General features: G+C 37.9%; 2 protein-coding genes across 5 annotated transcripts in view; both read left to right on the top strand.

Moving 5' to 3' along the window:
• LOC114561036 (complement factor H) overlaps positions 1–24,054 on the top strand; it is a 232,826-nt gene that overhangs the window by 196,524 nt on the left and 12,248 nt on the right. The window lies entirely within an intron of this gene.
• On the top strand, positions 81–22,449 carry LOC114561040 (complement factor H-related protein 3-like). 2 transcript variants are annotated; one of them, XM_028586698.1, is made up of 7 exons: positions 81–217; positions 16,146–16,301; positions 16,742–16,930; positions 17,035–17,220; positions 19,090–19,257; positions 20,788–20,958; positions 21,398–22,449. In XM_028586698.1, the coding sequence occupies exons 1-7, from the start codon at positions 148–150 to the stop codon at positions 21,589–21,591; spliced, it is 1,134 nt and encodes a 377-aa protein (XP_028442499.1). In that variant the 5' UTR covers positions 81–147; the 3' UTR covers positions 21,592–22,449. The 2 variants fall into 2 exon arrangements, with proteins under 2 accessions (XP_028442499.1, XP_028442500.1); XM_028586699.1 differs by lacking the exon at positions 81–217 and adding an exon at positions 11,794–11,952.

Here is a 24,054-nt window from a genome sequence, read left to right as displayed (position 1 = left end):
TTGGTGGGGGTGTGAGACTGTTTCACTGCAAATGTCTGTATTTCTACTGCACAGACAGACCTCAATGTGAATAACTCTAAGAGGAAAAACATTACCTCAGCCTCAAAGAGTGGAGTTCCTAAATACAGAGATTCCTGGATCTTCACAATGAGACTCTTTCACCTTCTTTGGCTTTTTATCCTGTTACTGAACAGTGAGTCATCTTTACAACAGAATGGTAAGCATGTCAGATTTCAGGTCAATTTTCTCTGTTGTTTTACTGCCGTTAGAAAACAACACGCATGCATACATTACATACATACATTGTTGTCAGTTGATGTTTTGGGCCTAAAACACCAGCTCAAAAAGAAAATCTATGTTACCAATTTCTATGAACGCCATGTCTATAATGCATAATAAGCACATTTATAAGACATATTTTATAAGCCCTTGTATAAATCTTAAAAAATTTATAGAATCATGACAACTTATAACAAGGTTAATAAAGGATTGTAAGTGGTGGACATTATGCATTATAAGTTAATGTTTTATACCTCCATGTCAAAGTGACAACAGTGTTTGAAAGAAGAGTCTGAGTCCTGGGTTACAGAACACATCATAATGACTACCATAACTTTAGCCAGTTATAGAGACTGTTCTGATGAATCATAACTGATGTGAATAATGTCTTATAAACCAAAAATACACTATAGCATGACTTGGAGCTTTAAGCAAAGTGACATTACTGTATAATGTTATTGCTATTGTATAATACAGCACATTTATGAGGACTTATTTTTTATATTTTTATGGGGTTTACAGTGTTGAACTTAAATAATGAATAAAACATGATATGGTGTCAATTTACACATTAGCATTATACGTCACATGAAGCTAACGCCCACAGGAGACAATGTACAGTACTCTATCAGCAACGCTGAAAAAAAATTGAATCAAAATGATTATCAAAGCCATGTCAAATCTTTATTTTCCGAAGCAGACAACTTCTCATTTTAATTTAAACAGACAATGGCACCATCACACCAAACAAAGTGGCTAATGTCACAAGACTGGGCTAGTATAGAGCATTGGTTAATCTCTTAGGACAGGTGTTAATGTGCAACAGAGAGTTGCTGTAAGTGAGCTCAGCCAATCTACACTGGGTAAATAAAACCAAAATCAATGCAATCCCTGTTTAACGTTTTTATCCACCAGTGAGTAAAGGTCGCAAATCTTCAAAGCTTTTCAACTATTGAAAATGAAAAGTAAATTTCTTAATGTCATGCTATACCTATAGTCCTGCACTTTAGCTGTAATCCTACATGTATACACACTGAAGCCCGATCTTCAAAATAGGAATTCATGGAATTCAAGCTGTTATTGATGATTATTACCTCTGAATGTTTAAAAAACATTGATTATTTTAGTCTTCTTGAATCAGGTTCATCAGTACTGTTCATTTACCTTTTTAATGAAAACTTGTAGTAATATTAATGCTTGTGTGTATTCTTCAACAGAGATTAAATGTGCAGTACCTCCGATAGAAAATGGTTATGTGCCTGATCGCGATATCCAAGAGTACAAAGAACATGATGTCCTGGACTTTATGTGTAATGATCGATATAAATCCACTGAAGACAGACCCTCAAAATGCACAAAAGTAGGAATAAGAGCCGAGTGGACCCCCACACCTGCGTGTGAACGTAAGTACAAACTGATTAATGCAATTTATTGGTTATATCACACTGACCAGTGGAAATTGGTGCTAACAGATGATGTGCTTCATTTCCCAACAAATGCAGTAATAAAATGTAGGCTGATGCTGCCGCCAATTGAGGGAACCAGGTATGAATCTGTTTCCAGAAATGTGTTTTTACCTGGTGAGACCCTGAGAGTCATTTGTGGAGAGAAGTACAAGACTTCTAACAATCGTCAATCAGCAGAAACTACATGTAATGAAAAAGGAGATTGGACTATCAGACCAGTATGCACAGGTAAAACCATAGACAGACTGTGAGATTGTTGTTCTCTACTGTGTGTGTATGGTTTATTAACCTGTGATGATGATTATCAATCTTTACTGAAGATACACAAGTCTGTCTCTTATTCTAGAGGTCGTATGCAGCAATCGAAAACCGCAACAACAGCATGTGTATTACTGGGCTGTCCCTTACTGGAGAAATCATCTATATAAAATGGGTGAGACTATAAGCTATAGTTGTGAGACAGGCTTCAAGAGCACAGATGATGCTACCTGGGCCACATGCACCAGAGATGGATGGACACCAAATCCGCTCTGTCAAGGTATTGTAAAATGAATCTTGTATTTATGATTGTTAATGTTGATATCCATATTTGTGAAAGTGGAGAAGAAGCTTTTGGTCCAGTTAGGATTAATATTTCTACTCTAATGGCTATTTTTCACTAGAAAAGTCCCAGGAACTAAACTCTGTAACTAAATCAGGAAATAAAATTCCCTTTTTCCACTTCAGTCACTTCATTATTAATCTGTCCTGGTACCATGGTGCTCATTGCAGAGGAAATAAATCTGCAAATACTGTATTATGTTGCGTAGTACTCCACACTGCTTCACTACAAGGCTACATCACGTTCACTCCCATACACACCCCTCACCCCACAACATAAATACAGAAATAACTGTTGGTGATCACATTCAAAAAGAAGCAGGTGCCCATATTATTTTCAAAATATAGCCCCAGAATAGTCAGCAGATCATAACTATTATGGCCTTTCTGCTACTTGCACTCTGTAACACGCTGTCAATCTCTTGATGTCTTTGCTTACAAGTCCATACTCCCCACATCGCTATTTCTAGAACTATGTTTTTATGTGTACTAACAAGTGTGAAATACATGTCATCGCAACTCAAGATACAGCACATGTGCCAACACTGACTTTGTTGTTCTGAACGTCCTTACCTGTACACCTTGGATTCCCGATCCAACCATTTTCTCTACAGGTTAGAGTGAATTCTCCTTGATAACAATCTTTGCAGCCATAACGGACCTGTTCATTGTAGCGGTATGTCTGCTTGTATTCTCTGATAATATCTGCCTCCAGGATATCCTTTCTGTCACGTTTTTACTTAAAAACAAAAGCAGCAGTATGAAAGACTACTTCAGTCCTTCCAGAAATTTTTTTGTAATTGTTGCGGGCAAAAATCCTTGATTATGCGGCACCTTTTCTTAAAAAATGCGATGGAATATGCAGGATATTTATGCAATTTTATGCGCTGAAATTGCAGGAACTTGCAAAAACTACGGTTTGATGAAAAATTTTAAAAAAAGTGATTCCCCCAACACCCTACTTTTCGATGATGTTCACATCGCGTAATTACGTCACTTCATAACGTCACTTCATAACGTCACTTCATAACGTCACTTCATAACGTCACTTCATAACGTTCCCAAGGCAACAGGGGAAAATGGCTGCTCTTGTGTGAAGTAAACGCAACATTTTTCAACTTTCTGCTAAGATATATGGGACTTTTTTGCAACGAAAATGCGGGGATTATGAAATCATGCAAGCCGCGCATATTTTGTGCGAAAACCGGCAATTTATGCAGACTTTGGCTGATTATGCATTGAGTTATGCGATCGTATAATCACGTTTTTCTGGAAGGACTGTGGGAAGATGTGTGGAGGAGGAAATCCTCTGACACTCTTCTTGATTATAAAAGTTTATTACATCAAATAATTCAGCATCAATTAAGAGCCCTTCAGAGCTCGGAGAGACAACAGACCTGATCTTCCAAAATGGTCGCTCTCCCTCTTGCTCTAAAAACCATAGCTTATATTGGATATGTTTAAGTAACATGTTAGATAACATAGGAACATGTTAGTTTGGAAAGTAAAGGTAAAAGACCATTGAAGGGGTACCAAAACTAACATACAGTCCCTTGAACCCCGTCAGCCACCAATCACTGATCTCCACAAAACATCCCAGCAAAAATCACTCCACTGAGAGCTAAATCATTACCCACTGCGCTGCCACAGTGCTCCTGATGACTCCGCATATTTGAGCTTTTATACAGACTTTAAACTTATAGGGCCAGATACCACACATGCAACATTTAATAACATTTGTTATTGCTTTTTTGTTTATACATGCATGCAATTTATTGATTTTGAGAAATTACCATCTCAGCCAAACCTGTCAAATTTATTCTCCCAGTCAATCCCAAATCTAGTACAGTCATGCTTACACCACTATATAATGAATTTTGTTAAAGACATTATTAGGAAATGAATCACTGAGTAATAGTCACACATAATCTGTCATTTTGAGGTTTCTAAACAACAGCAGTAACAGTAAAATAAAAAAAAGTAAAAAGGTTTTGAGTTTTGCAAGCTTCGGATTTTCTTCTAACCAATCTTATTTTACTAATCCACTGAATACCAAACTAATCCAAATTTAAAACTGATATGAATCTGTTTTAAAAGCACAGCTTGTTAGCTCTGATTAGTTTTGACGTAAGAACACACTTGATGTGTACATGTTTGTTTTGTTTTGTTTTTAGAAATAACATGCAACAGAAAGAATTTGCGAGAGGCAAATATTGTTCTCAATAACAAGCAGACATACCGCTACAATGAACAGGTCGGTTATCGCTGCAGGGATGGTTATCAAGGAGGAGAATTCACTCTAACCTGTGGAGGAGATGGTTGGATCGGGAGTCCAACGTGTACAGGTAAGGACGTTCAGGACAACAAACTCAGTGTTGGCACATTTTGTTATTGCTTTACTGCTTTTAAATGCATTCAATTTATTGATTTTAAGGAATTACCATCTCAGCCATACCTGTCAAACTTATTCTCCCAGTCAATCCCAAATCCAGTATACAATACATGTTTTCATGCTTACAACCCAAATATAATGTATTTTGTGAATCAGATTATTGGGAAATCAATCACTGAGTAAAAGTCTCAAATAATCTCTAATTTTGAGTTTTCTAAACAACAGCGTTCCAAAGTTATGTTTTTCAAACTATCTGAACACCTGAAGGGTGACTTTGAAAGTTACAGCCACAATGAGAAGTCCAATATGCATGCAACGTGCAAAAGTGGTTGGACTGGGATTGAGAGCTGTACAGGTAACATACAACTACAACAAATACAGTTTTAAGGCTACATATGGTGTAAGTTTGTATGTTTTAACTAAAGTGAAAAATTATTTGTGTATCTACCCTGTGATTTAGATCTGCTCCAACATGTGTTGTATTCTTCTTTGACCCGTGTTACACCCTTCCAAAAAGTTTCATAAAAGGTTATAAGCTTTTCATAAACAAAGGCTGGTGGGCTGAGGCCAAATGTAATGACGACGTGTTGTCTGGACTTCAACAATGCATTGCTAATTTCTCTTTATTGCCCTAGGGCAGGGATCTTCAACAGGGGGTCTGGGAATCACTGAACAGGGAAAAAACTTACTAAATTAAGACCATAAGGCTTATAACTAAATATATTTCAAATTTAAAGGTATATCTCATGTAAATGTATATTTATATATATATATATATATATATATATATATATATATATATATATATATATATATAAATATATGTCTTCAGTTCTAGAATCCCATCCTTCTTCAGTAGGCCTACAGAAGATAATATAATATTTAGGGGAAAACTGTTTTTCTGACTGATTTACTGATTTGTATTTATTTTTAGGTTGACATTTTTGACTGCAAAATATTGTGTGATGTAAACATTTTCCGCAGCCCTCACTCATAAAGGTGTGCCACTATATGTGAAACCTTTTAAACTGTGCCACAATATAATACCTCAACGTCTAAATTATTTGTACCAATATATATTTTTTAGAGATTGTAGGCTGTGGGAGTCCACCACCTCTCACAGATGGAGACATCAAGTACACCGTGAAAACTAATTACAGCCATCAAGAAAGGGTTGAATTCTTGTGTCAAAATTACTACACCATGGAGGGTGGGCCTAACACAACCTGCATCAATGGTGAATGGATTGGACAGATGAAATGCCTCAGTAAGTTACAACGTCTTTCACATTTTTCATGTTGCATTTTGCATTTTGCATACATTGTGTAAAACTATTTTTTGGTTTCTGGTGTTTGCATGTAGCCACTTGATTTAAACAATACATAATGAAAATAGACAAGAAGTAAATAATAATTAACAGGCAACAATGAGTCTTAAATTATACTAACAGTAGAGCTGAACACTGACCTACAAAGCCAAAATGCAGTTACTGCATGTTTGGTAAAAATTAATTATTATCTGCTAAATATATATATGTATATATCAAGTCAAAGCTAGTTGGTGAGATATCCCTGACTAGCCTAAGCTAAAGCAAAATGTACTTACAAATTTCCCCTCGGCTGTTAATCCTAATTGAAAAATAGCCCTTTGGAAGAAACATTTTAAGTATGTTATTCCATGTCAATAAATACATTTGGCAGCTAATGAACGTAATCATGATGCAGACAAAAACAGGTAAAGTCCATTATCTTAGCAAATTAGCAGGAACAGTAGACTAACATCTCAACTTCTGACTCTAGTAAAATTCATGTGACGTGATATGAGTAAACAACTTATAAATCAGATATTTAAATTGTAGATTATTATTATTTTAATACACTTTAAATAAAACAGAAATACATCTGATCCCTAAAACTATGGACTGTAAATTATCTAAATAATAATTTTCCTTTAAAATAGGACAAGCGAGGTGAAAGTACACATTTGGTTTGTAGATACTGTGTCTTCCTTGTTTAGAGGAAGAGTGCAATATCTGCATTTCTTTTAGGTAATATGAGGTTCCTAACCTATCTAAAAAAGGTTTAATTTTGCTATTTTTACTATTAATATTACTGATATTCAGTTGTTAACTCTAAATATATTTTTTATCCAAGATATTTAATCATTATACATGGAGTATGATGTGCAGTAATTTCCCATTATTAAAGTTCTGTTTATCTGTTATCTCTTGCAGAACCCTGTACTGTGGACAAAGAGCTCATGAACAGATATAATATTGCCTTCAGATATACTCATGACGATAAGCTTTATTTATCCCATAATGATTTTATCGAGTTCACTTGTACTAAAGGAAGAGATACCGCACATTGTCCATGCGTCAGCAGTGTATTGACGGTGTGGTGAACCTGCCCACTTGTCAGTAAAGGTTTTAGTTAACTGGATGTGATAAACATGATCTGGCTGGACAAACATGTAAACAATTAACAGGAAGTACAGTTATTAACTGATCTTCTGTACCTACTTCTGCTCTGTCAACTGAGACAGTTTTAATAAAACATACATGTTCTCATGTTTTCTTCTTCATATATATTGTTTTATTAAAGCCTTTGGTTAATGTTTGTATGTATTAGTCAGGCCTGCAATGCTGTTAAGCACAACATTTGCATTTAGAGGATTTATTTTTCATACTCTTAATAAAACTTTATATGTATTGTTTTATTAAAGCATTTGGTTAAAGGAGAACTCCGGGCAAGTTTTCCGTTAATCTTGATTGCTATATGTATATGAGTACTGCCGATAGCAAAAAAAACGAGCCGAATCGGTGCTAGCAACACGGAGCTGCTGCAGCTAATGCCGAGAGCTCCCACTCAGCTAAAGCGGCAATTATGGGGGCATAGGATAAAGAGTGCCTTTGTGCCTCTTAACAGACACAAAACGCAAATTAAATGTCTGTGCAACATGAACAGGGCCCTTACATGACAACAAGATGCATTTAGCAACTTAGTCATTGTTTGAATTCACCTACCCTCTTAGCTGCTAACTGCCGTCTGGGATGAGTGAGTGTGTTCAGCCAGGCTCCCGTAATAATCATCACGCAGCAGTTCCATGTGTATTTGTAGCATATATATCCATTTTGTGTGCTGTCGTTGGTGAATATGAGTCTCTGCAGTGGCGAATTGTGTGGTAGTTTCCTTAGCCAGGCTAGCAGTCCTGACCGGCATCCAGCTTCCACTTCCACCCCGCCTCCCTCGCCTGCCGCACCGACAACAATCCACAGGCGCCCGCTGGTCTGGTGGAGGGTCTGATGGAACAGGTGGTCGGCTAGCGTTAGCTTTCCACCGCATACTCGCTCAACGTTCCCTGCTGATGATGTCCGTTACCAGCCAGAGGCATCGAGCAACACCGCTGGTCTCCATAGCAGGCGGGAGAAGCTTGCGTAGTGTGTCGAGTATTCCGTCTGTAATAAAGCATCCTGCATTTCTCCGATCTGTACCAATGTATCCTGGTGGTACACATGTGCGGTAGTAGGTAGGTACTGTTTAGCGAAGTTCAAGATGGCTGACGCTCGTTTTGCTTCGGCAAGCCTCGGTGAAAGACGACAGTCCAAACCCCTATGGGCGCGTTGAAAACATGCGGAAGTAGCTCCTACTACTGGCTGTAGTCCATTGCCTCTGATAAAAAAATCTTCAGATGACGCAAAAATCGTCATTTTACGTCATCGGAAGATTTTTTCCAGACCCACAATACAGAGATCTCTCGTCTCAGGGGGACATGAAGGAGGGAAGCCCGGTCATTCAAAAAATACTACCGTGTTTCTGCTGATACAAAGCTAAATGCTAAATCGGTGAAGTATCCCTTTAACTACATTCGGATTTTAAGGATTTATTTTTCATACTCATAATAAAACATTTGAATAAATAATGGAGGAGGTATTCAGTATAGCAGGTATTTACTGTTTGAAGGTACTTGTACTTTACTTAAGTATTTCCATTTGATGCTATTTTACAGTTTTACTACTAATACTACAACTACTACTACTACTACCACATTTCAGAGGGAAATATTGCTGTAATATCAACAGCTCCATACCTTATTTCCATAACAGCTAGTTACTCTTCAGATGATAATTTTACATAGAAAATGATATAACCTCATACAATACAACACATTGTTAAAGATTAAACCCAACCTTTTTTTTCTCTGGTGGCACCGTATAAAAAAAGCAGTCTAGTTGAGGCTTCCTTGTCTCATTTTGGAGAACTTTCTCTTCTAAACTTCTTAGATGGTTACCTTCCAAACACTCTTTAAAGCGTATAGAAGTGAAATTCTCTATACTAATTCTTTAGTTTTTTCTTCATTATACAACCCCTCAGCATTATCTTGTGGGACTGTAGAGGGGTCCCACCCCTAGGTTTGTAAAAATTGAATTAAACTACCAACATAAAGTAGATCAAAATAGCTCCACCTCGATGATTTCAGCTGCAGGATTTAATTGTAATGGACATGTTGCATTGGTAAGGATATGTGTACGTTTTCCCCCACTAGTATGTATGCAGTGTGCTTTTAAAGTCATTCCTCCCATTAACAAAATGTGTACATTATATCCTGCATGATAAATACTGATATAATGAGAAAACATAGTAGTGCATTCAAATAGAGCCATGACCAAAAGCCCATATTAAGCCCATATAGTTGAACCTGAGATCAGGGGGAAGAGCCACTGAGCCACCCATTGATTGTGGGGTGTTCTGATGGTGGGATGACCCTATCCTCTTGCCAGTAAAAGCTTCAGTTGACTGGAAGTTACATGAGCTGTCTGGACAAACATGTGAATGATTAACCAGAGGGAAAAAATATTGTATTGTTGTGTATTCAAGTGCTGTTATCTGTAACAGTTCTAATAATATAGAGAAGAAATGTATTTTGGCCCTAAAGCACTCAGTGCTTTATAAATCAACAGTAGTATTTTAAAATAACTTATTTCACAAACGGAAGCCAGTTAAAATATCTGAGAACTGGAGTGATGTGATCTCTCCTGGTCTTTAGAGGACTTCTAAGAGAGACATTTAAAAACAAAACTACAGTAGTCCAGCTTGTTAAAGATGGAATGGACAAGTTTTCATAAATCTGAGACATAGGTCCTTTAATGTTTAATATAGTCTTACTGTAAGGTGATACTAGGCTGATTTTGTATCTCATCTTAATATGGATGTTAAACTGTAGGTTTGAGTCCATGACTACACCAAGATTTACAGTGTTGTTTGGTGTCTTTAAAGGGGTGATAGAATGATTATATAGGGTATTTCACACTGTTCCTTAAGGAGCTCCAGCTCAGCGGGTCTGTGAATGGGGAGAGGCCGACCGGGAGGCATCAAACCCGGCCAGCAGCCGCATGCTGTCACGGCAGATTGTGGAGCTCTTTAAGTCCGACACTGTCTTACCAAATTAGCAATTAGCCATACGTTTTCGTAAAACAGCCCATATTTGAGCTCTACATATTACGAATTTACATACGAACATACAAATTTAGTGATGTAATATCAGAGATCTGCGTGACCAAGATTCAGAAGACTAAGCTGACATCAGGTCAGTGGTGTAGCTTATGCAAATGTTAGGGCGTGACAACGACTAGGAGTTGAGGAGTTGAGGTCAATTTATAGCTTTGTTGAGATTCACCCATTTTCAGCAGCAGTTTCAAATTGTGAGATTTGCAGAGGAAAGAGGTGTCAATGGGATTTTGAGGTTCTATGTATGTCCTATTTACCCACCAAACTGTTGTTTTTCAACTATGAGAAGGTAAAATCGTTTTTGCATTCTATCACCCCTTTAATGATAGCGTGTTGGTTTCTAACAAAGTCTTATAGAACAAAAATATTATTTTCCATTTTATAAGCATGCATGCTCTGTAAGTAAATCCATGTCTGAAAGCTGACATTAATGTATTACTAAGGGACCATTCGGTATTTATGGAATGGACCACTGGAGGAAAATAGGGGAGGGTCATGTCTTTTTATTCTTTGTTGAGGGGAGTGTCATCCAACATTTTTCAGTCCAGACGGGGGGGTGGGGGGGGAGTCACCCAACCTCCTTCGCTACCAGATGGGTCTGACCCATAAGTTTGCTGGGGGCAGGGGGAGCTGCCCCCTGGTGGCTGAAATGGATAACTGCATTGTTTAATAATTACTTATGGCATGACCAGATATTTTATAAATATCTTAAATAACACAAAACAACTAAATGGTGGTAGGTAATACATCTCTTTTCATATACTGCTTTAGTAAAAAAAATATTTCCTGGCTGACTTTGGGAGCAGCAGGACGCAAAAAACGCAAATGACTGTTGCTAGTCTGGACATCTTACCGTGCCAAGGTTGCAGTAAAGGTTTCCTAAATGCCACATTTGATGTCAGCTTACTAATTGATTGCAGGTTTTGTGTAGATTTGGACTTACGTTTATTCCACTCTGTTTAAACGGCGAAGTGGAGGAAGCCTAGTGACGAGTGAAGTAATGCAGTAATGCAGGAAGTGTGCATTTACTTTCCATGCTTATTGTGTTTCCACAACAATGTTAGTTAGTAAATCTACTGAAATGACCACCACACCATAACAGAGGAGTGGGATGCATCAGATGAGAATGCAGAGGTTAAATCATGTATGGCATGGCTGTAAAAAAACAATGGGAATCTATATATATTTGCCAAGCTCAAACCAGTACAAAAGGTATTGATAAATTGTTGGGGGAGGGTCATACCTTTATCCAAATTGTTTTGGAGGGTCATAGAAAAATTATTACTGGCGAGGGGAGGGTCATGTCTATTTTGACTAAAGGTCCCAAAACTCCTCTGGTGACCCCTTAAATAAATAACAAACAGTCCCTAAGTTAAACAAATATTGCAAAATACTGTTTGGATTTATTTACATTTCTAATCTCATTCCTTTTGGGGGAAATTGTGTAAATGTGTGTGTGTGTGTGTGTGTGTGTGCGTGCATGTGCGTGTGCGTGTGCGTGTGCGTGTGAGAGACTGTTTCACTGCAAACGTCATTTCTTCTGCACAGACAGACTTCAATCTGAATAACTCTAAGAGGAAAAACATTACCTCAGCCTCAAAGAGTGGAGTTCCTAAATACAGAGATTCCTGGATCTTCACAATGAGACTCTTTCACCTTCTTTGGCTTTTTATCCTGTTACTGAACAGTGAGTCATCTTTACAGAATGGTAAGCATGTCAGATTTCAGGACCATTTTCTCTTGTTTTTACTTGCAGTTAGAAAACAACACGCATGCATACATTTTTGTCAGTTGATGCTTGGGGCCTAAGATACCAGCTAAAAAGAAAATCTATGTCACCAATTGCTTTGAACACCATGTCTATAATGCATTATAAGCACATTTATAAGAAATAATTCTTTCATAAGGCTTTGTAAAAATCTTTAAAGATGTGTAGAATCATGACAACTTATAACAAGGTTTATAAAGTATTGTAAGTGGTGGACATTATGTATTATAAGTTAATGTTTTATACCTCCATGTCAAAGTGACAACAGTGTTTGAAAGAAGAGTCTGAGTCCTGGGTTACAGAACACATCATAATGACTACCATAACTTTAGCCAGTTATAGAGACTGTTCTGATTTATCATAACTGATTATAAATACTTAGTTTTCTAAAATGGAATAATGTCTTATAAACCAAAAATACACTATAGCATGACTGTGAGCTTTAAGCAAAGTGACATCACTGTATAAGGTTATTGCTATTGTATAATACAACACATTTATAAGGACTTATTTTTTATATTTTTATGGGGTTTACAGTGTTGAACTTAAATGATGATTAAAACATGATATGGTGTCAATTTACACATTACCATTATATGTCACATGGAGCTATCGCCCACAAGAGACAATGTGCAATACTCTATCAGCAACGCCGTTATTGAAAACAAACACAGAAATAAAAAAATTAAAATATATATATATATATATATATATATATATATATATATATATATATATATATATATATATATAACTAGAACTAATAATGATATTCAAATTAGAGATGGCCCGATACCACTTTTTTGCTTCCCGATACCGATTCCGATACCTGAACTTGCATATTGGCCGATACCGAGTACCGATCCGATACCAGTGTGTCATATATTTTATTATGTTTTAACAGCTGTATACTACTATCCCTGTATGGATGTGATATAAATTCTATCTTTGTTGTCTGTCTGGCTCAGAAACATGAACAAACACAAACAATGAATGCCGTAGAACTTTCTTTTATTCTCCAGTTTGACAGTCAGTTATAACGGAAAAAGAACATAAATAAACTACTTTAACGTAGATTTTCTTTAGGGCTTTATTACGTGGTATCGGATCGGTGCATAAACTCCAGTACTTCCCGATACCGATACCAGCGTTTTAGGCAGTATCGGAGCCGATACCGATACTGGTATCGTATCGGAACATCTCTAATTCAAATAATGATGAGGACTCATGAGCAGTATTTGCTGGCTGCAAGTTAGGACAAAAATGTATTCCAAATGTATTAGGGGCGGCTGTGGCTCAGTGGTTGAGCGGTTGCCTGCCAATCGGAAGGTTGGGGTCCGATCCTTGGCCCTGCAGTCCCATGTCGAAGTGCAAGACACTGAACCCCGAGTTGCCCCCGATGCTGTGCATCGCAGTGTAAATGTGTGTGAATGATTATCTGATGAGCAGGTGGCTCCTTGTACGGCAGCCTCAGCCACAGTGTATGAATGTGTGTGAATGATGAATGGTTCCTGTACTATGTTAAAGCGCTTTGAGTAGTCGATGAGACTAAAAAAGCGTTATATAAGAACAGTCCATTTACATTATCAAAGCCATGTCAAGTCTTTGTTTTCCAAAGCAGACAACTTCTCATTTAACGCAGGCCTCCGCCAAGGCCATGCCCTGTCTAAGTGAAAAATACTTTGTGTATCCGGCATGTGATTCGTATCTGCTCTAAAATTGTAACAGAGGCTACGTTCAGACTGCAGGCCAAAGTGGCCCAAATCCGTGGCCCAAATTTTTTTTGGGGTCAAGTGACCAGGTCAGGCTTCTTCAGAAGTAGTGTGAACACTCAAATCTAGCCCAGATCAGATTTTTTTCAGATCAGATTCAGGCCACTTCCACATGTGGTCCTTAATCCGACCCAGATCTGATTTTTTTCAATGCGACCGCAGTGTGAACAGCCAAGGCGGATTTTATGTGACTTTCACCTCAAAAACCCTCGCTGCGCCCTCTCTCCCCGCGGGGAGGGGCGGGGCCCCCCTGCTTCCAGTGCGGCTGTTAACCGGGGCGGACTGTCCTCATTGTTACCCAGCCGCGCGTCGCATCGCCAGGGCGGGGATCGGCTCACGTAAAAAGGTGATGTCGGCAACCCCCCCCGACCCGCCTGTAAACACGGACCAAGGAGTTTAACGCGCTTGCAAGTCTGGGTCGCCCCGTGGTGCAATGAAAGTGAAAGCCGGCGTGCGCCGGCTGAGGTGGGATCCCGGTCCCTCGGAGTCGGGCGCACCACCGGCCCGAGTCGCCGCACCGCCGGGGAGGTGGAGCGTGAGCGAGGGCGAAGCCAGAGTGGCGGAGGCCCGTAGCGGTCCCGACGTGCAAATTGGCCGTCCGGTCACACAGACCTCTTTAATGAAGTTGCAGCCATAACACCGCAAATTTGTCTCTCTTTCTCTTCGTCTTCTCCTCTTCAGCACCTGCGCATGGCTGCCATTACACAAACATTTTAATACAAAATAAAAAAATAAAAGCTGAATAATAAATAAAAATGCTGACTTCCTCCATAACCTCCCTAACTTTAGTGCAACAGCGTGCTGCGTCTGATGTCATTGTTATTGTTTTTTTGCGCATGCGGGTCATTTCAAAACCGCAAACAGTTCACACAGGAATCTGATATAGGCCACATTTTAAAAGGTAATGTGAACAGCCAAACAAAAAATCGGATCTGAGTAAAAAAATCTGAATCAGGCATTAAGATTTGCGGTGTAGCCAGAGTGTCTATTTGCACCCCCGGTACGAATAGCCTCAGCTACACAGCTGAGCTATTCACACCCTGTGACGTAACAACAAAAACAAGTTGCTTGCATGCACCGAAATCATGGCAGACGACGGACGTTCATCTTCCTTGACAGCAGAAACTGCCATATTAGGAAAGTTTTGTCTCTAAAGTTTATAACAATTGAATTTATAGCGGAAAATGGATACAACAGTTGCGCTTTCTGTCTTCAGTGAAAGCATACAACCGTTAGTTTGTTAGTTAGTACCTATTTTTTTGTATACAGTATGGTTACATAGCAACCGAGGCTTGACGACATCAAGTGGTAAACAGTTGTCTAATATTCCATAAGAACTGCAAGGTGAGTGGTTAGAACACTGAGCTCTGGTCTGGGAGTCTGGAGTTTGAGTCCCTGGTGATGTGATCTTGTTTTTTTTTCATTTTGGATTAGATAATTTGCATGCACTTGCGCAAGTCAGGGCCTGAACATAAAAAATTTTTTTGCAGGGGTAGGGGAAGACTCACGAATATGTCTGCTCTGGTTGGGTTGGTTAGGTTTAGGCAAGAGGAGTGGGATTGGTTATGGTTAGGCTAAGAATTTCATGGCGAGCCAATCAGTGATGAGTTCCCTAATGAATATTCATGAATCTTCCCCTACCACCCTGTAAAAAAAAATATATATATCGTGTCCCACGCAAGTTTAGCGTCTCTCTGATGTGTGCGAAATATTGGACACTGCATCGATAATAATCCAAAAAGGTGTAATACATGAGTAGTATGGATAACTGTGTGTAAATATATGCCAAGGTACTGTAAATGCACAGGGGTGCAAATAGCATACATTGATATTTGTACCAGACAGGGTATTAATAGAACACATTGCTGTGTGCACCGGCAGGGTACAAATAGCATTCATTTCTAATTGCACCAGGGTACGAATAGCCTACACTGCTAATTGTACCAGGGGTGCAAATAGCCTTACCCAAAATGTAATGTGTTCTTCTTTGCCCCGTGCTACACCCTTCCTCTGAGTTTCATGAAAATCGAGCCAGTAGTTTTTCCTTTTACCTGCTGACAAATAGACAAAGAAACTGAACTGAAAACAGAACATTTTTGGCAGAGGTAAATGACTAAAACAAAACAATTCTATAGTAATGTGAAATTTAGACTGCATTAGTGTTTTTGATTAAAGATGTCAGCAGTACTTTGAGCTAAATGTTAATGCCAGCATGCTGACATACTCAGAATGACAATGCTAATAGGCTGCTGTTTTGCAGGTATAATGTTAAGTATCTTAGTTTAGCCGGTTAGCATGCTAACATTTGCTATTTATCCATTGATGCTATCAAAATATAACTTCTTTCCTTGTATTTTATAGATACATGTCCAAAGCCTGAAGTTCCAAATGGATTTGCAGTTGGCCCATACAACAACACAATATACTACAGCTGCAATGAAGGTTTTAAGCTTTTCACCAACAACGGCTGGTGGGCTGAGGCCAAATGTAATGACAGTCAACTTCAACAATGCATCGGTAATTTATCTTTATCACCCTACGGGTCATGTTCTAATGAGCATGAAGTAGACCAAAAAATCAACCTTAAGCTGTACATCATGTTAAGGTAGAAAATGAATTAAGGGTTTGGAATCAATAAAGATTTCCTAGGAATTTAAACAATGAGTATTACCTGAAAGAGAGGTCAAACCCACCCACTCCTACGCTACACACTGGCAGTGAACGCATCTAGCCCTGTACCTCATAGGAAGCAAAATCTGATATGATCTCAGCCACGGCATATTTTAGTTTTTATAGGCTAAGTGAACAAAATACGTGTTAGTTTTAAGTTGTTAAAACTTGATTTATTCATAAAGGGACTTCCTTTTTTGTTATTGGTTATTTATTGCTGATATCACATTTGTTGTTAGCAACAATATACAGAAAGACCTAATTGTTTGTAATCATATCCACTCTAGAGAACACAAAGTGTGGAGAAACTCCTGTGATTCCAAATGGGAAAGTGGTACTTCCACAAAGGCCAGGCCTAAGGCAAATCCATGCTAGGATTACTTGTAACACAGGATACAGCCCTAACGTTAACTACTTAAGTTGTCACGAGGGAGAATGGACGTCAAATAAAATATCACCCAACGATATTTGTACACGTGAGTCATTTTCTTCTTTCATCGTCTTACTTTATCAGATGTATGAATTTATAAAAAGATGACAGCGTGTAACCCAACACTGTACATGCTTTCAACTCTTGCAGCAACTGCCAAGCTCTGCAAACCCCCACCTAAAGTTGAGTATGCAGTTGTTCGGACATCTTATCAGATGGAATACTTGTCTGACTCTCCAGTGACTTATCAGTGCCGTGATCACTATCATATGGAGGGAGAACACACGATTCTATGCAATGATGGGGAATGGGAGGAGAAGAACGTAACATGCACACGTACGTACAAAATGCATTTCAAAAAGTCACATAGAAAGTTTTTGAGAATATTCCAGTTTAAAGATGTCTTGTGTAGCCTGCTGACTTTTCAAGATTCTGAATGTTATTATGAATGTATAGCCTGACATGCCAGACCCACATCAAGATGTTGGGTCTGGGAACTCACCATTGGCAGGACTCAATCCAAGGGTCGGGATAAACGGTTGTCTTTCAAATTCCCTCTGCACGCAATAGGATAGCACTACAACCAACCAGAGCAACGCTAGTTGATAGATCAAACTTTTGATGTATCCGGTCAGCAAAACGGCGAACACATCTTCCTTTTTTAAGAATGACTTCAGTGCCGTTCTTTGTTCTTTTCTCAAAGAAAAGCTTAACACCAAGTCTTCCAGAGTCGCAGCCAAAGCCGATTTGAAAGACCACTGATCACCAGCAGTGGTCTTTTACCAGGGAATTCACCATAGACATATATAAAATGGACCAACAGATCCCGTTGCTCTGGACGGAGACCAGTGGAGGATATTAGAAGCACTTTTCCGGTGAGCGCTGAGCGTTACTGCGCAGCCTCCAACTGAGAGAGACAATGTAAACGTGACGTGAGCAACCTGCCTGAAAGTTGTAAGTCTTCTGGTAGCTGTGCCAAGAGAAATCTCAATCATTCCCAATCTTACAGAGACGGAGAGCGTAGGTATATGTAAGGAGATAACATAGACACAGGCTAATTATTGCTAACTAAAATGCTAGTAAACATTAGTAATTAAACTTAAACAGCTCATGTATGTCGAAATTGCCTGCAAGCTCCTCCTCTACTATGCGGTAATTCCTCTACTATGCGACAGTAAGTCGCTTGGTTATGACACAATCGTTAGCCTATTTTTACAAAAACGTCTGCTACGGAGCCATAACGTGAGGTAAAGGGAATGGAACCTTTTGTACATTGTCGTGTTTCTTTAGAAATAAACAATGGACAAATAGAGACTTTAAACACTTCAGATATAAAGTTATTCACTGTCAAAGTGACGTCAAAATGAATGTCAGTCAATGGACTGCGAACAGGAGGTGATCGCTTTGTAGCATAAAAATGGCGCCATAGGAGGTTCGAGTTCTTAAGCGAAGCTTACCCCCTTGGAATTCATGCGGAACCGTTGTAATTTGGCCGTCATTATGTTAAGCCCGCCCACCAACTCTATACACGATGTGATTGGCCTGGCTAGAGTTTGGCTTTTTCATCTCGCAAGCCAACGGAGAGTTGATAGACCCCCTGGCTGCAAATAACATTTGCTGCCACTAGGGTGCATTTAGATTTCTAGGCTAAATGTGTAGGGTGAAAAATAGTATTAAGTTTGCCACTTTTGTGTGTGGTGATCCAGTGCTGTTAGGGTTCAAGCTATTGTTCGGTTTTTCTTCTAACCAATCTCCTTTTACTACTCCACAGAATGCCAAACTAATCCTAATTTAAAACTGTTTTAAAAGCACAGCTTGTTAGCTCTCATTAATTTTAATGTTGCATATTAATGTGCTCATTCTGGAGCACTATAAGATCTGAGATGAGACAAGGGGAGGTACCTTACTTTGTGACTTTGTCTTTAATTGCTCTTGCATAGTTTCTATTTTTACTTCTATTCTTAATCTACTTGTATATAACTCCTTATTTATTTTACTATCCCTATTTATCTGTATTTATTTCTGTCTTTGTGCTGCTGCAACAACTGAATGTCTCCTCTGGGGATCAATAAAGGCTTCTCTTTCTCTTGGAGACCAGCCTTTTATATGACAAATGTTTTTTTTCTAACTATTTGAAAGCAGTCTTTCATACTGCTGACGTAAGAACACACTAGATGTGTACATGTTTGTTTGTTTTGTTTTTAGAAATAACATGTGACAGAAAGGATATCCCAGAGGCAGATATTGTTCTCAATAACAAGCAGAGATACAGCTACAATGAACAGGTCGGTTATCGCTGCAAGGATGGTTATCAAGAAGAATTCACTCTAACCTGTGGAGGAGATGGTTGGATCGGGAGGTCAACGTGTAAAGGTAAGGACGTTCAGGACAACTAATTCTGTGTTGGCACATTTTGTTATTGTTTTTCTGTTTTTAAATGCATGCAATTTATTGATTTTAAGGATTTACCATTTCAGCCAAACCTGTCAAATTTATTCTCCCAGTCAATCCCAAATCCAGTATACAATATATTTTTTCAGACATTACTGGGAAATGAATCACTGAGTAAAAATCACTAATAATCTGTAATTTTGAGTTTTCTAAACAACTGCGGTAACTGCGGTAACTGCGGTTTCTGCAGCGATTTCTATTCCAAATTTATGTTTTTCAAACTATCTGAACACCTGAAGGGTGACTTTGAAAGTTGCAGCCACAATGAAGAAGTCCAATATGGATGCAAGGACAATGCACAATGGTTTACTGTTACCTGTGATTAAAGTGGTTGGACTGGGATTGAGAGCTGTACAGGTAACATACAACTACAACAAATACAGTTTTAAGGCTACATATAGTGTAAGTTTGTATGTTTTAACTAAAGTGAAAAATAATTTGTGTATCTACCCTGTGATTCGGATCTGCTCCAAAATGTATTGTATTCTTCTTTGCCCTGTGTTACACCCTTCCACCAAGTTTCAGAAAAGGTTATAATCTTTTCATAAACAAAGGCTGGTGGGCTGAGGCCAAATGTAATGACGACGTGTTGTTTTAGTGTGATTTTTTTTTAACCTTTATTTATTCAGGTAAGTGGATGAGAACAACTTCTCATTTGCAACGATGACCTGATCACATTCACACAGTTAGACATTCATACCTGGAAGCTGCCCAGTACAACCACAGTCTGATCTGCTAGCCACTGAGCAGCTCCTCTGGAGCGGTTGAGGTTAAGGGCCTTGCTCAAGGGCACCTCAGTGGTGGTAATGAGGGAGGGACAAGTGCTGCTCTTTCACTTTCCCCACCCAGATTTTTTCCTGTCGGTCCCAAACTCGCTTCTTATCCACTAGACCACCAATTTACTGTTGTTCATTTTAATTAGGTCTGCATTTAATTACATATTCACAATTTTAAATGGACAGGTTTCCTGGTCAGACCCCATGTATGTTCCCATTCCTATGTGCTAGATTGTGATATACTGTCTAAGAGATCAATATATTTATTCATCATACAGTTTTACGATATGTTTCTACAAAGTATTAGAAATCACTGAACAGGGAAAAAACGTACTAAATTAAGACCAAAGATTTATAAATAAATATATTTTCAAATTTAAAAGGTATATCTCATGTAAATGTATATTTACCATGTCTTCAGTTCTAGAATCCCATCCTTCTTCAGTAGGCCTACAGAATATAATATTATATTTAGGGGGGAAAACTGTTTTTCTGACTGATTTACTGATTTGTATTTATTTTTGAAGTTGTCATTTTTGACTGCAAAATATTGTGTGATATTCTGTGTGATATATCACCCAAAAAGGTCTGCCAATATATGTGAAACCTTTAAACTGTGCCAAAATCTAATACCTCAACCTCTACCTTATTTGTACCAATATATATTTTTTTGTAGGCTGTAGGAGTCCACCACCTCTCACAGATGGAGACATCAAGGACACCGTGAAAACTGATTACAGCCATCAAGAAAGGGTTGAATTCATGTGTCAAAATTACTACACCATGGAGGGTGGGCCTCACAGAACCTGCATCAATGGTGAATGGACCGGACAGATCAAATGCCTCAGTAAGTTACAACGTCTTTCACATTTTTCATGTTGCACTTGTTGAGGATTTTGCATGCATTATGTAAAACAATTTTTTGGGTTTCTGGTGTTTGCATGTAGCCACTTGATTAAAACATTACATAATGAAGATAGACAAGAAGTAAATAATAATTAACAGGCAACAATTGGTCTTAAACTATGCTGACAATAGAGCTGAACACAGCCCTACAAAGCCAAAATGCAGTTACTACATATTTGGTAAAAAATAATTATTATCTGTTTTACCTTATGAAAGAAGAACTAGTCATATATATATATATATATATATATATATATATATATATATATATATGTGTGTGTGTGTATATATATATATGTATGTGTGTGTGTATATATATATATAAAGATATATTATTATTATCCTTTATTAAAGTTCTGTTTATCTGTTATCTCTTGCAGAACCCTGTACTGTGGATAGACCCCTCATGAACAGATATAATATTTCCTTCAAATATACTTATGACGATAAGCTGTATTCAGCCCATAATGATAATATCACGTTCACTTGTACTGAAGGTCATAGTCCTACCGGCACATTGTCCATGCGTCAGCAATGTATTGAGGGTGTGATGAACCTGCCCACTTGTCAGTAAAGGTTTTTAGTTAACTGGATGTGATAAACATGATCTGGCTGGACAAACATGTAAACAGTTAACAAGAAGTACAGTTATTAACTGATCTTCTGTACCTACTGCAAAAGTTTTAATAAAACATACATGTTCTCATGTTTTCTTCTTCATATGTATTGTTTTATTAAAGCATTTGGTTAAGTATATCAGACACTATTTTGTATGTATTAGTCAGTCCTGCAATGCTGTTAAGTACATTTGCATTTTAAGGATTTACTTTTTCATAATCTTAATAAAAGATTTGAATAAATAATGGAGGTGATATTCAGTGTAGCAGGTATTAAAATAAATATTATTCTCCCCGATGCTGGACACACAACTGTAACAGTGTTGAAAAGTAACTAAGTACATTTACTGTTTGAAGGTACTTGTACTTTACTTAAGTATTTCCATTTGATGCTACTTTACAGTTTTACTACTACTGCTACCACATTTCAGAGGGAAACATTGCTGTAATTTCAACAGCTCCATACCTTATTTCCATAACAGCTAGTTACTCTTCAGATGATAATTTTACATAGAAAATGATATAACCTCATACAATACAACACATTGTTAAAGATTAAATCCAACCTTTTTTTCTCTGGTGGCACCATATAAAAAATACAATCTAGCTGTGGACTCCTTGTCTCATTTTGGAGAACTTTCTCTTCTAAACTTCTTAGATGGTTACTTTCCAATCACTGTTTAAAGCGTATAGAGGTGAAATTATCTATACTAATTCTTTAGTTATTTTCTTCATTATACAACCCCTCAGCATTATCTTGTGGGACTGTAGAGGGGCCCCACCCCCCTAGGTTTGGAAACACTGAAGTACATAAAGTAGATCAAATTAGCTCCACCTCGATGATTTCAGATGCAGGATTTAATTATAATGGACATGTTGCACTGGTAAGGATATGTGTACGTTTTCCCCCACTAGTATGTATGCAGTGTGCTTTTAAAGTCATTCCTCCCATTAACCAAAATGTGTCCATTATATCCTGCACGATAAATACTGATATCATGAGGAAACATAATAGTGCATTCAAATTGAGCCATGACCAAAAGCCCACATTAAGCCCATAGTAATGAACCTGAGATCAGGTGTACCAAAGGAAGAGCCACTGAGCCACCCATTGATTGTGGGGGTGTTCTGATGGTGGGATGACCCTGTCCTCTTGCCAGTAAAAGCTTCAGTTGACTGGAAGTGACATGAGCTGGCTGGACAAACATGTGAATGATTAACCAGAGGGATAATATATTGTATTGTAGTGGCTGGTATATGTAACAATTCTAATAAAGAAGAAATGTATTTTGGCCCTAAAGCACTCAGTGTTTTATAAATCAACAGTAGTATTTTAAAATAACGTATTTCACAAACGGGAAGCCAGTTAAAATATCTGAGAACTGGAGTGATGTGATCTCTCCTGGTCTTTAGAGGACTTCTAAAAGAGACATTTAAAAACAAAACTACAGTAGTCAAGCCTGTTAAAGATGGCACGGACAAGTTTTTATAAATCTAGTTGAGACATAAGTCCTTTAATGCTTGATATAGTCTTACTGTAAGGTGATACTAGGCTGATTTTGTATCTCATCTTAATGTGGATGTTAAAATATCCTGTAGGTCTGAGTATGTGTTTGTGGTGTTTAATGATAGCCTGGTGGTCAAACGTTCTTTTATTTTCTATTTTATAAGCATTCCTGACCCTGATTCCTTGACCCAAGTAAATCCATGTCTGAAATCAATAAATTACTAAATTAAACCAATATTGCAAAATGCTGTTTATTTATTTACATTTCTAATCTCATTCCTTTTTTTGGGAAATTGTGTAAATATGTGTGTGTGTGTGTGTGTGTGTGTGTGTGTGTGTGTGTGTGTGTGTGTGTGTGTGTGTGTGTGTGTGTGTGTGTGGGGGTGTGAGACTGTTTCACTGTAAATGTCTGCATTTCTACTGCACAGACAGACTTCAATCTGAATAAGAGGAAAAACATTACCTCAGCCTCAAAGAGTGGAGTTCCTAAATACAGCGATTCCTGGATCTTCACAATGAGACTCTTTCACCTTCTTTGGCTTTTTATCCTGTTACTGAACAGTGAGTCATCTTTACAACAGAATGGTAAGCCTGTCAGATTTCAGGACCATTTTCTCTGTTGTTTTATTGTAGTTAGAAAACAACACGCATGCATACATTACATGCATACATTTATGCAAAATCTATGTTACCAGTTGCTATGAACGCCATGTCTGTAATGCATCATAAGCACATTTATAAGACAATTCTTTCATAAGGCTTTGTAAAAATCTTTAAAAATGTTTAAATCATGCATGACAACTTATAACAAGGTTTATAAAATATGGTAAGTCGTGGAAATTATGCATTATAAGTTAATGTTTTATACCTCCATGCCAAGAGTGTATCATGTTGCGTAGTACTACATGTTACA

Source organism: Perca flavescens, chromosome 9, assembly GCF_004354835.1.
Source record: "Perca flavescens isolate YP-PL-M2 chromosome 9, PFLA_1.0, whole genome shotgun sequence".
Classification (NCBI taxonomy): domain Eukaryota; kingdom Metazoa; phylum Chordata; class Actinopteri; order Perciformes; family Percidae; genus Perca; species Perca flavescens.
The sequence above is the reverse complement of the archived record's forward strand: the minus strand, read 5'-3'. Positions and strand labels throughout refer to the sequence as shown.

Coding starts and splice junctions, on each gene's coding strand:
- LOC114561040 (XM_028586698.1), top strand. CDS start 148: ATGAGACTCTTTCACCTTCTTTGGCTTTTTATCCTGTTACTGAACAGT. Junction 218..16,145: donor GTCATCTTTACAACAGAATG/GTAAGCATGTCA, acceptor TGTATTTTATAG/ATACATGTCCAAAGCCTGAA. Junction 16,931..17,034: donor ACCCAACGATATTTGTACAC/GTGAGTCATTTT, acceptor CAACTCTTGCAG/CAACTGCCAAGCTCTGCAAA.